Source organism: Carex rostrata, chromosome 31, assembly GCF_964058835.1.
Source record: "Carex rostrata chromosome 31, lpCarRost1.2, whole genome shotgun sequence".
Classification (NCBI taxonomy): domain Eukaryota; kingdom Viridiplantae; phylum Streptophyta; class Magnoliopsida; order Poales; family Cyperaceae; genus Carex; species Carex rostrata.
This window is the reverse complement of record NC_135948.1, coordinates 3,946,880-3,959,491: the sequence shown is the minus strand read 5'-3', so window position 1 is coordinate 3,959,491 and position 12,612 is coordinate 3,946,880. Positions and strand designations below refer to the sequence as shown.

The 12,612-nt window shown below is 31.3% G+C and overlaps 1 protein-coding gene across 1 annotated transcript in view; it reads right to left on the bottom strand.

The window, feature by feature from the left end:
* Positions 1-3,397: 3,397 nt before the first annotated feature.
* The window catches only part of LOC144547159 (leucine-rich repeat receptor protein kinase HPCA1-like), a 29,029-nt gene continuing 19,814 nt past the window's right edge, over positions 3,398-12,612 (bottom strand). Inside the window, exons 2-20 of the mRNA XM_078295752.1 lie at positions 10,905-10,994; positions 10,274-10,394; positions 10,102-10,173; positions 9,820-9,894; positions 9,655-9,726; positions 9,146-9,307; positions 8,886-8,960; positions 8,453-8,524; positions 8,302-8,370; positions 7,938-8,006; positions 7,770-7,844; positions 7,592-7,663; positions 7,332-7,466; positions 6,165-6,583; positions 5,899-6,027; positions 5,635-5,774; positions 4,800-5,019; positions 4,205-4,440; positions 3,398-3,907 (exon numbers count right to left, since the gene is read on the bottom strand). Of these exons, the coding sequence (XP_078151878.1) occupies positions 3,404-3,907; positions 4,205-4,440; positions 4,800-5,019; positions 5,635-5,774; positions 5,899-6,027; positions 6,165-6,583; positions 7,332-7,466; positions 7,592-7,663; positions 7,770-7,844; positions 7,938-8,006; positions 8,302-8,370; positions 8,453-8,524; positions 8,886-8,960; positions 9,146-9,307; positions 9,655-9,726; positions 9,820-9,894; positions 10,102-10,173; positions 10,274-10,394; positions 10,905-10,989 (2,802 nt within the window). The 5' untranslated portion in view covers positions 10,990-10,994 and the 3' untranslated portion in view covers positions 3,398-3,403. The remainder of the gene's footprint in view (positions 3,908-4,204; positions 4,441-4,799; positions 5,020-5,634; positions 5,775-5,898; positions 6,028-6,164; positions 6,584-7,331; positions 7,467-7,591; positions 7,664-7,769; positions 7,845-7,937; positions 8,007-8,301; positions 8,371-8,452; positions 8,525-8,885; positions 8,961-9,145; positions 9,308-9,654; positions 9,727-9,819; positions 9,895-10,101; positions 10,174-10,273; positions 10,395-10,904; positions 10,995-12,612) is intronic.

Genomic DNA, 12,612 nt, shown 5'->3' with positions numbered 1-12,612 from the left:
GCTGTGAAGACAGAGAAGAGACCAAAAAGAAATAATTCACATAATTATTCAAAAATATATTATATTTTGTTAGACATATACCGGCCATTTTTATTAATATCCTTAAAAAAAACTTAATTTTAAAAATAACCCTACATTTAATTTTTTATTAAAAATGCCCCAACCGCCAGGCCCACGGGCGGCTCAAAACACAAGCGGACCGCCCGTGGCTGGGGCGCTCCATACCAACTAGCGGAGCGCCCGTGGTTGGGGCGCCCCATGGTCTTTTTTTTTTTAGAGATCTTAGTATTTTGATTTGAATAATTTTGTGAAAAAAAAGTTTTCTTATTTAGAGTGTATGCCAAAAAATAAAATATTTGATATATTTACGAAGTGATGTCGTAAATTTTTATAACTTTGATTATTTTTATTTTTATTTTTTTTGGTGAACTTTGATTTTATTTGTCAGTTGGATATCACAAGTCTAAATATAACACTAATAAGGACTTGGCCTTTATTATGGTTTTTATAATATATGTATAATATACACATATACACATACACACATATACACATACACACATATACATATACATATACTAGTATTTTGATTTAAATAATTTTGTGAAGAAAAAGTTTTCTTGTTTAGAGTGTATGCCAAAAATAAAACATTTGTATATATTTATGAAGTGATGTCGTAAATTCATATAATATGCAATAATTTTTTTTTAGGAAATTGATTTTCAGTGGTTCGTATAAAAGTTATACAGATTCAATTAATTTTATGTATAAATATTTTCTTATAATTTTGAACGAAAATTTTAACTGAGAATTTTTATTTTTTATTATGTATGCACATATATGTAGATGAATGTCATTTGAAAATGCAATATGTTGGAGATCTTTAACTAAGAGACATCATGTCATGGATCACATGCATACTCTTTTTTTGATATGTTGGATCTAATACGTCTTAATTTGTATGAAATTTCGGTCCAAACTAGATCATAACCAAGCATTTTGGCAATTTGAGCCCAACTTAGCGAATTTTGGGCCAAAGTTTGGGCCAAAGCTTGATCATGTGGTTACTAAGTGGTAAGGATATAACTTTTATACAAACATTGCATTGGATCCTGAGGAGTATATGTTATGTTTTATTATATGAGATTGCATGTACAAAAGACTTTGTATATATATATGTTGCATGAATTGTAATCTTCTACCTTTTTTTGTTACTAACTAATATCAAATTATAATTGTAGTATGGACCAAAGCAAAAGTGTATATGTATATGTATACTAATATTATTTGTTAGTTGGATATCACAAGTCTAAATATAATACTAATTAAGGACTTGGCCTTTATTCAAAATAGTAGTTTAGAGCTACTAAAATAATATGTGTATATATGTAGGTTTGTATATGTATATCTATATATGTATATGTATATGTATATGTATATGTATATATATATATATATGTGTGTGTGTGTGTGTGTGTATGTGTGTATGTGTTTGTATATGTATATGTATATGTATATGTATATGTCTATGTATATGTGTATATGTGTATGTATATGTATATGTGTATGTGCATGTGTATGTGTATGTATATGTGTATACGTGTGTATGTGTATATTATACATATATTATAAAAACCATAATAAAGGCCAAGTCCTTATTAGTGTTATATTTAGACTTGTGATATCCAACTGACAAATAAAATCAAAGTTCACCAAAAAAATAAAAATAATCAAAGTTATAAAAATTTACGACATCACTTCGTAAATATATCAAATAATTTTTTTTTTAGCATACACTCTAAATAAGAAAACTTTTTTTTCACAAAATTATTCAAATCAAAATACTAAGATCTCTAAATAAAAATAAATAAAAAAAACCATGGGGCGCCCCAGCCATGGGCGCTCCACTAGTTGGTATGGAGCGCCCCAGCCACGGGCGGTCCGCTTGTGTTTTGGGCCTCCCGTGGGCCTGACGGTTGGGACATTTTTAATAAAAAATTAAATGTGGGGTTATTTTTAAAATTAAGTTTTTTTTAAGAATATTAATAAAAATGGCCGGACATATACATAACTTGCTAATTAAATACTCAACAATTCAAAACTTTAAAGTTGATAATACAACAATAATCATGAATTTTAGGTTTTTGAAAATACAGTTAAATTACTCAGTGAACAACAAAATACTAACGAAGTCTTATTATTTTTATTGGTATAATACATTTATAATATAAATTACACGTATAATGTTAAATTTTAAGTTTTTTGTATTTCTTTTTATTGTCAAAAATATCAAGATAATTATTATCAAGTGAACCTTTATGTTTAAAATTAAATTAAGCTTAAAATTAGCAAAACAAAAAGTAATTTCATAAAATAAAAAATGTATAGTATTACAAATATAATGTCTAAACTAAAATCAATTGCGACTAAAATTTTAATTTATTAAGGGTTTTTTTTTATATGAGGATGATGTTATGAATTTTGTACAGAATGTCCTAAACAAAAGGATTTTAGAGAAATATTTAGAAAATACTTAAGAATTATTTTAATTGCCAGCTTCAGCATAAATTAGCAACATATGTTTAAGCCGATGAGATGAGATTTTGTAGTGATTTTGATTTATTGGTTCAAAATCCCAATCCTTTCGTTCTATTTTTTCATTCAAATGCAATGTTTGTTTACCAGAATTAATTCAAACAAGAATTTAAATTTGCAGATACGGAGGTACCTCATGCAAATTTACTTTAGCTCTTTTAGAAAATAATTCCACTTCTAATATGAATAAAATGTCTAATTTAAAAATAATTATTTATGAACTTATTTTTTAAACTTTCTACCAACATAACTAGATGTAAACCAGTTTAAAAAAAAGTATATGAAATAAATAGTAGCGACCGAAAAAAAAATAATTGAAAGAGATGAATCATTGCAGTCAACCTGACTCCACCGATTCATTGCAGCCGTGCTATTTTTTCAACATATTTTCAAAATGACACTACCGATTTAATTTACAATTTATTAATGCTATGAATAAAAAAAATTGCCTCTGCTCTTCATTAACTAATTGTGAAAATCAAATTCGCAATGACGTTACAATAAATGTGATAATTTACGAGGAAAGTTTGTTTTCGTTCTTACAAAAATAATTAACTTGACAAAATTTCTGATTTAGAGGAAAAACATTCTTCAATTTGCAACGGGCTATTGGGCCAAGCTTTACATGACAAAATTCTTCAATTTGTCAAAAAAAATCTGATTTGTCTCAAATACGAAATACATTGTACAACACTATTCTCACGGATCTCACCCAATCTCTATACAGATGTTACTAAATTAGGATACAGTGGGCCAAACTTTACATATGTAATGATAATGAAAAGCTGTGACTATGTTCTATGGTAGCTCATGAACTGTTTAAGTTCACTTGCGAAGGGAAACCACCGCTATATTTAAAATCACTGCTACTGATGTTTACACGGCTCGAAGAAGAAGAAGAAACATCCATAGAGTAGCGTTGAGCCGGATTAATTTTTTGCCGGAAACCCAAATTTGAATTGATCTTGAACCCTCCGATTCGCATAATATCCTCGATTTCCTTGGCAATTTCACTCATCGTGGGGCGGTTACCAGCCTCTTCTTTTACACATTGCAAAGCCAGATCCAAGAAATGGTCTAACCCAATTAAGTTTTCGTTCTTATTTACAAGAATAGGATCAATTAAGTCTCTTAGACCCAGGTAACGTTTGTCTTCTTTGTCTAAGGCTGTTCTTACTGCTTTTACAATGTACTTGTTGTCATGAATCGGAGGTTGTGCGGTAATTAATTCTAGCATGACAACTCCAAAGCTGTACACGTCACTTTTACCGGTGAGTTGCTTTGTCATGTAGTATTCTGGATCTAGATAACCCTGCATTAAATAATAGTTGAGACTTGAGAGTTGGTACCGCCAATTTTTAAATTTCTAAAGAACAGAGTACCCCTAGAAACTTGTGATAAACATGATGAGGTCTCTCTTAGAAACTCTTCAATTTATGTTGTGAATTAGGAAAGGACATTTTCGGTAGTTACAGAAACTTTATTGAAACAAAGTTTATGGTCAAAAGGGCCATTTATTTAGGAAATGGAAGAGATATTCTGAGGTTCTCCGAGTGGCAGAAATCATTAATATTCGTTATGGAAACATATGTAGAATAGAAATATTTACCAGCGTTCCTCTGACATGGGTGGTGACATGGCCTATTTCACTGTCTGAAACAAACAAAGACAGGCCAAAATCTGCAACTTTAGCAGTTAAAGTCTCATCTAATAATATGTTTGTGGACTTCACATCTCTATGTATAATTTGGGGATTTGCATGGTCATGGAGATAAGCCAAGCCTATTGCCGAATCAAGTGCTATTTTAAGTCTCTTACTCCAATCTAATTGTATGTCGCTTGCTCCTGAAAAGAAAGACAAAAGAAAGCAGAAATTACAGTTTTTCCCTTATGCTTTTACTATTAGAAGTATGGAAACCTAACTTTTCTATCACTAGCTATCAGAAGTAACCATCAAGATATTGTACCTAAAAGCTTGGTCTGGAACTGGCATATTTACTGGCACATTACCCAGCAACTGAGATAGTGCTGGTAGATATTAACAAGCAAAACAGCTATAGAAGATTTCACTGTTTTCTTTGGCCAGTATGTACTGGTACAGCTCAATGTACTTCAGTTGCCAACAATTAGTAATTAATCTTGTTTAACTTTACTGGTCAGGTACAGTAAAATGGTTCTTTAGTATTAATAAAATGTATCAGTACCTGAAAGGCAATCTCTGAGAGTTCCATTGCCAACATATTCATAGACAAGTATTCTCTCTCCCTTCTCAAAGCAAAAACCGACAAGTCCCACAAGGTTTTTGTGATGTACCCTGGAAAGCAGCTCGATTTCAGTTTTAAATTCAAGACCACCTTGCATTGAACCTTCTTTTGACCTCTTTATAGCAACTAGTTGTTTATCTGGAAGTATTCCTCTATACACCTGGTTTGATGTATAACCAAAGAGATATTAGGACACTAGTATGTTCAATAATGACTTGATGTTTGATATTGTAAAAAAATGAAATTAGGTATAATGTGATACCAGTATTAAATCTATATTTATTTTACAATGTATTCTCCTATACTGTATGGTCATATACTTTCATTTACTTTTTGTCTCATTGAATTTTAATGGCTAAATAGGATTAGTTGCAAATGGGGCAATGCAAAAATATCAGGAAAAAAGCATGACATGTGTATGCCTTGCAATAAATGAAAACGCCACAAATTCCTTTAGGAACAGTTAACATTAAATACCGCCATATATATTGAACTTATTTCCTTCCTTTGCACAGTTTATTACCAATGCTACACAAATGTACCCCATTTGTGTAAAGATAAACAAGGAAGAAAAATGGGCAGTATGGGCTTCTTTTGAAAAGGTGTTCATTCTTGTGTTCTGTAGTGTACAGATAATAAAACTATTTCTTCTTTGGAAATTTATGTAAGATTTTGGGTTTTTGCAAGGCCACAAATGATAATTTTCTAAAAAGCTGCTCAGTTAAGTACAACACACAATTGTTAATCTAAATTAGACTATATATATTGGATTTACCTCTCCAAACCCCCCTACTCCAATAACATTTATTTCCCTGAAATTGTTGGTGTACATCTTGATTTCATCATATGTGAACACTTTTGCTCCGCTTATTTTTGGCGCTTCCCCACTTTCTTCCCCCATAGATCCCCAGGAGGCTGAAACATCCAAAACAAAAATAAAAATAAAAAATAAGATCCTTATCTTTTAAGCAAGTGTTAACTTTTAGTATTATGGTAAAAAGGATATTTGAAGAGCATTCAATTTTTTAGAAGCCATTACCAAATGGGTCATTCCTATGTTTTTCTCTGTGGATTCGTTTCTTTTGACTAATTGCAAAAATACCCAAACCAACTAGAAGAACCGCAAGGATAGCACAAGCAACGGATATACCAATTTTGTACAATTTTCCTGTCAACAAACAATTTGTCAGAATTGTATAGTACACAAATTAAATAACAGACAACTATACTACCCAGTTGTACATGCTGATACTATACTTGACCAGTAAGTACCAAAATACATTTAGATTTGTCAAATATGGATACCTGAGGAAGAGATACGGTATGGAGAGGCAGTGAAATAATACGGTCCATAGAGCTTTGGCAGGTTATAGTCTTCACTATTAAAATCGAAGCAATTTATTATCTCGGTTCTGTTGAAGTAACTCTGGCCAACGGGACAGATCTTGACTTGGACCCAGAAGTAAGTGTTGGTGTCAAAATAGTAATCTTGGATGGAGAAATTGTTTGGTATACAGGCCTTCAGTGTGTTTGTCAGATTTTGTTCCAGTATTGTGATGTGACCAGATGGGTTGCTGAAAAAGGGTGCTCTAAAAACGAAAAACCCGCTGAATGGATGCTGACATTGATTGAGAGATTCGACGGCTGTGATCAGATTGTGTACACCAGTGCAGTATGGAGTTGTTAAGAGATATGGGATGTTGCACACTGGGTTTCCCTTAAGCCTGAAAGTTTTCAAGTTCTTTTAAAATTACCTCGCTTATTGAAAGAACAGTAACCAAGTCCAGTTGAATTGGAAAACTTTTAGTAGTTTGAAATATTAACCTTAGAGCTAACACAATTTATTTTTTCACTAAAATAAATCCCCCAAAATAACTAAAATCTACACTAGTCTCAAGTAGAATTTGCAGACATACTGAAAAAAATATGATGTAAACTGAAATTATAAAAAACCAGAATATTAAGGGCCACAGTGTGAACTTCAGCAATTAGACAAAAACAAAAGATGGATATTATCAATTAATTTGTATAGTTTATTTGGCAGTATATTATGAGGAAAAAAGAAAAAAGAGGACATTTGAAATATGATTGATGCAATACATATATATTTATCAATATTTTATCAAATATTTGCAAAAGCAAAGCACCACATCTTCCAAGTATTAGCTGGTGCTTGAAATTATCAACGAATGCCCTTAGTTAATTATATCCAAACATATTACCCTCCTAGTTCTTAAATTTTATTGTTTGTATCCTGATTCCTCTAAAGTCTTAACCCTAATACCATAATTCAAGAGAAAATTTAATAATCCATTGTTTTATTCCAGGACAGAGGAGGTGTTGAAATTATCTAAAAAAAATATGGAAACTAGAATAATTTGGTAAATATTATTATCTCCATTTTAAAAAGAGTCATCTGCACGAATAATCAAAGTTGTATTCTGCATATAGAGAATGTTTTAGTTTTAGTACATTAGACTGTTGTTGTAGCTTGAAGAAAGTGTAACTGAGGTAATATTGTTGAATTCTAAGTTCACCGTATGAAGAGAATTGGTGACATCATTTCCCATGTCAAATGTGCCGTTTAATGAATTATTCTTTAATCTCCTGAAACAAGAAAGAGTAGTCATTTATCTCGAAACAAAAAAAGAAAAAGAAAGAAAGAGCAGTCATTGTGTCATAGCACCTCAAAATGTCTGTGTTTCTGTATGAAAAACTCAAACAAAACTTACACTTCTTGTAGTTCCGGCAAGCTAAATAGCTCCTGAGGTATCTGACCATAAAGTCGTCCAGACTCTATTGCACTGTATATAATACATTGTGAAAATATACATCTTAGTTAAGGTGTTCTTTATTCTTTAATTACACCTGCACACAGAAAGAGTGAGAGAGGGGCTTCTGTTCACTTACAGAGTTCGTAAGTTTCTCAAATATGAAAACCACGCTGGAGCTTCCGATGGGTCAAATTGATTGTTGCTCAGATCTCTGAATGAACAACAAAACAAGTCATTTATCTAAAATTTAATTGAACAGAGTTCAAATTGGAATTATAGGATTGGTGCAACAAGGAGTTCTTACATGAAATTAAGGCTAGTCAGTGTAGTCAGATTTGGGATGGGTCCCGTAAGACTATTGTTTGCCAGATTTCTGAAAGTCATTCAAACAAATAATAATTGTTAATAGCTTGTGGAATGACATGTTATAGATATTTCGGGATCATTCAAAACCTCGTGGGAATTACGCAGTTTGTCACTTTTAGTTAACTTTTTCTATATTGGTAATTTTTTTCTCACTGGAAGTCCAATGGATGAACTATTGCTTAATTATGCATACAATGTATAAAAAACATAAGTAGAAATAAACATAATAAGGCTAAATTCAAGGTTTTTTAAGTTAGTAGAGCAATCCTGTTTTTCATATATAGTTATTAAATTTTACTTACAGGAAGTCAAGATTTGTAAGGTTGCTGATGGATGGAACTGGGCCTGTGAGGTGGTTGTTATCAAGGCGACTACAACAGATACAACTAGATCAATTTAGATTTCATATCATTTTTTTTTTTGAAAAAAAGGACAACAAATGAAGGTACTTACATAACATCTAGAGTTCGTACAAGTCTGATTGAATTCGGGATTAGCCCCTTTAATTGGTTTCTGTCAAGAAGTCTATACATAAGAAAAAAAAAGGAGGAAGTTAATCAGTAATGCATTAGACATACCAAAGGATCTTAGTTATTGTGAAGTTTTAAACTTTTAATTACTTTTTTTTTTGAAGGTTAGCGGCATAAACCGCTAACATTTGTAGAAGTTTTAATTACAAACTGATATAAAGGTTATAACTATGTGGGTAATATCAAAATCCTATTTTAATTAGAAACTGGATTGAAAAGATTTCAATCTAGACCATTAGTTCCGTAACTCTATTTTAACATTCTCTGTGGGACTTCAATGTGACGTGTATATGTTACATTGAAATGACTAAAATGCAAGAAAAGAGTCAAGTTAAATGAAACATCTAGCATCTTACAAATGTTTAAGAGCCATATCAGCACTGAAAAGAGTTTCTGAAATTTCACCAGTCAAATTATTCTGGTTGAGATGGCTAATATGACAAAAACAAATAGATGATTAATTAGTATATATAAAAAAAAATTTAAGAAATTTCAAAACTGCTAAGAATAAAGGAAGAAATCAAACAACAACCTACTCTGACAGCTCAAGTGTTTAGGCAAACTGGCAGGTTAACTTTAATTAAAATATTAAAAGACGGGGACAAAAGAGACTGACAAGTGTTCTGCCTTGAGAAGCTGATCCAAGCCCCAGCCATCTTTGGCCGAGATAGGGAGCGGCCCACTTAGTTGATTGTCAGCCAAATCTAACCATGTCAATTTGGAAAGTTTACCCAATGAAGGGGGAATATTTCCAGTAAAATTGTTCGCATTCAAAGCCCTTGAGAGATAACAGAAGGGAATATATAAAGTAACAGTTAAATTATTTGTTCAGAGGTTATAGGAGGAAAAATTAAAATGGCATTGTCTCATATACCCTTACAAGCTCTTGAAACAAAAAATAGATTGAACTGCAAAAATAACAGGGTTACCCTTCAAAACACTCCCATGTAAAGAACCCACATATTTTATTGCATAAATCCACATATGCATTGAGGTATGAGGGATTATGTAATTTGGGTAATCCTGAAGTTTTACTTTGTAAGGTTGTTAAGTACATTCAATGAAGAATATTAAACAAAGAAAATGATAAATTTGCTATGCAAAGTAAAGAAGTGTAACCCATACAAGTATGTCAAATTTGATAGATTTCCTAGTACTTCTGGGATCTCACCGAAGAAACTGCAATTAATTAATTTCCTATAAAAATGATTAGATGCAACATTATTTGAAAAAATCTCTTGAAGTGAATACATTGATTAACAATATTTCAGAAAATGGATCAATACTTACAGATTATCTAGGTGAACCAATTTACTGAGAGTAACAGGAAGCGTACCCCCAAGTTTCAGGTTAGACGAAAGGTCCCTACATTTCAAATTATCTATTAGCTTTCACTCCATAAATAGCTATTACCTACTTCAGAATCCATTTTAGTTTTTCATATGAAGAATCTCTTATAATTTAAGCATTTTCTCAAAGTGCCTACCCAATATTTGCTTCAAATGTACAACAATAAGGTGAAAATAAATTTGCATATATGTCGTTAGACACATGAAAAGTAAATCGACTTACAGTCCCCGGAGTTGTGTTAGGTTGCCAATTTCGTCACTCAGAGTTCCTTGTATGTTCATGTCAAACAGAATCCTGGAGTATTAAAAAAGGAAAATAAATCTATTGTTAATCATATAAGATAAAGAATATTAAGTTTCTTTAATTTAAAAGAACATAATGAAGCAGCATGTACAATTTAGTAACTCTGGAATCGTCACAAGTGATCCCTTTCCAACGATCTCCACATGGATCATGGTTCTTCCAGTTAGGCGGTACATTCTTCCATTGCTTCGCTAATATCTTTAGTACAACAACTGGATAAAATTTGCAAATAATGTAATATAACAGAAGATAATTACATATATCACAAGATAATTACATTGGAAAGATTGTTCAAATTCTTAAAGATTTTAAATGGACTTGATCATTCTCAGCCGTCAGGGTTGGTACCAGAATCTTACCAATACATATCAGTCAGGTTTATTTAGGTTTAATTTTTCCTGATTTCTTGTTAATAATTGTGTTTCGTGCCTTGTATCAAATTAAACAATAGACTATTTTTTCTGGTTCCTTTATCTGGTGGAGATGCATAATAATACTTCCATTAATCTTTTAAAAATGTGGCTAACAAAGAGGAGCTGAGGGGAAAAAAAATAGAAGTCTAAAAATTAGCTCATTTGCACAATTCAGCAAACATGTAGCGTGCATATTTCAAGTACAACAAAACGAACAAAAGTTCAAACTATAGCGTGCCAACTGCTAAGTTAGACAAATTTAACGAAAACAAAAAAGGAAAAGGGTAAAATAAAAATATGATCAAGTACCATCATCTGGATTAGTATAGGAGAAGCCAGGAGGAACAATTACAATGCATAAAAGCAAGAACAGAAGCAACTTTCTTCTTAGCATGACTTCTATTTTGAATTGAGAAATTATCATTGCTATATTAGGCACTACTTAAATGTTTGGTTAAGATAAGAGGCATTTAAATATCACCAAAAAGTTAAAACAACGCGCCCTTGACTTCTGGCGGCACCTTATGAACTATGCGTCAATTTGCAACACGCACCATCTCTTTTAAAAGTGAATTTCATGTATACCCTTCAAAACCTTGAAATTACGTACCCCCTCTATAATTCATAATATCTTATTTATCGTACTAAATTCAAAACTCATAAATTTATCCAATTTATTGACTTTTCTATTATGATTCATTTTAAATTTATCAAGTACCCATTTACCCTTTATTAAAAAAAATAAAAATATGTGAGTTTTTGCAATTTAGAAGTTAATAAACATAGTACATTTGTGAGTTTTTGAAATTTAGAAGGGTAAATACGATATTATGAATTATAGGTTGTAAAGTACGTAATTTCGAGGTTCTTAAGGGGTATACATGAAATTCCCCTTATATGTATGAAGGTTTGCAGACTTTGAATTTTGTGTATGTATGTGTGTAACACATACGTACCATGCGTCTAAATGCCTAATCATGTAGCAAAAACTCCCGAAGTATTTTTGTTTCTACTTTTGCTTCAATATTATTATACTAATTTGTAATTACTGTAGTATATTTACTTTTGCATGAGAATCATTTGCATAATTAATTCCATTTTGTGGCTATGTAACATTTAAGAAAAAACACAAAATTTGTATCTAAGCTTTCAAATATTTGAAAAATAAATAAATAAATCAAATTGTTCAGTAATATTTGGCCAGTTTACTGGTATGAAAATAAAGATCAATGAAAGGAGTCATAATATTTGAATTTGAATACTTTTTTCAACGGAATAAATAGATATTTTAATAGTTGATAAGTTCTTAAATCTTTTTGCCTCATACAGATATTTGAATTAAGAAGCATATGTTTTAAAAAGGTTTGGTCCTTTGAAATTTGAATGTATATAGCATACATGCATTTGGCGAGAAAAGAACTGGTAGCCACACAAGTCACTATACCTGGAAGCGTCATAAGAAAACTGAACATGTGTTTATAACAAGAGATGTTAAATAATAATTTAACCGGGCAGTTTGAACAATTTATGTAATGTGACTGGTCATCGGATCACATGGTAGTTTATAAACAAATTAATATAATGTACTTTATTAATGTGCACGTGTATAATTAAGATTGTTATTTCAACTTCTATATGTTGACCGAAGCGAAATTCTACCATTGTCAAGAAATTCTCCTACCATTCATAAACTCGATGCTCGCAATGCCCGCGTTCGCTTTACAACGAAAGTTGGAGCGTCTGCTATAAGTTGTGGAATTTTTTTTTTACAAACCATAATTAATTAAATTAATTTTAGCAAAGCAGTATGATTATTTTTTTTTATACAAATCACAAGGACCGAATCCTCAATTCGGTCTCCAAATTTTACTTTTTGGAGAGACCAAATTGGGAATTCGATCTCCACATTATTTCGTCCTATTTTGGCCCCTATTTCAAAATAAAGGGAGACTGAATTGGAGATTCGGTTTTTATGGTTTTTGTAAAAAAAAAAAAAACAATCATTCTGCTTTGTTAA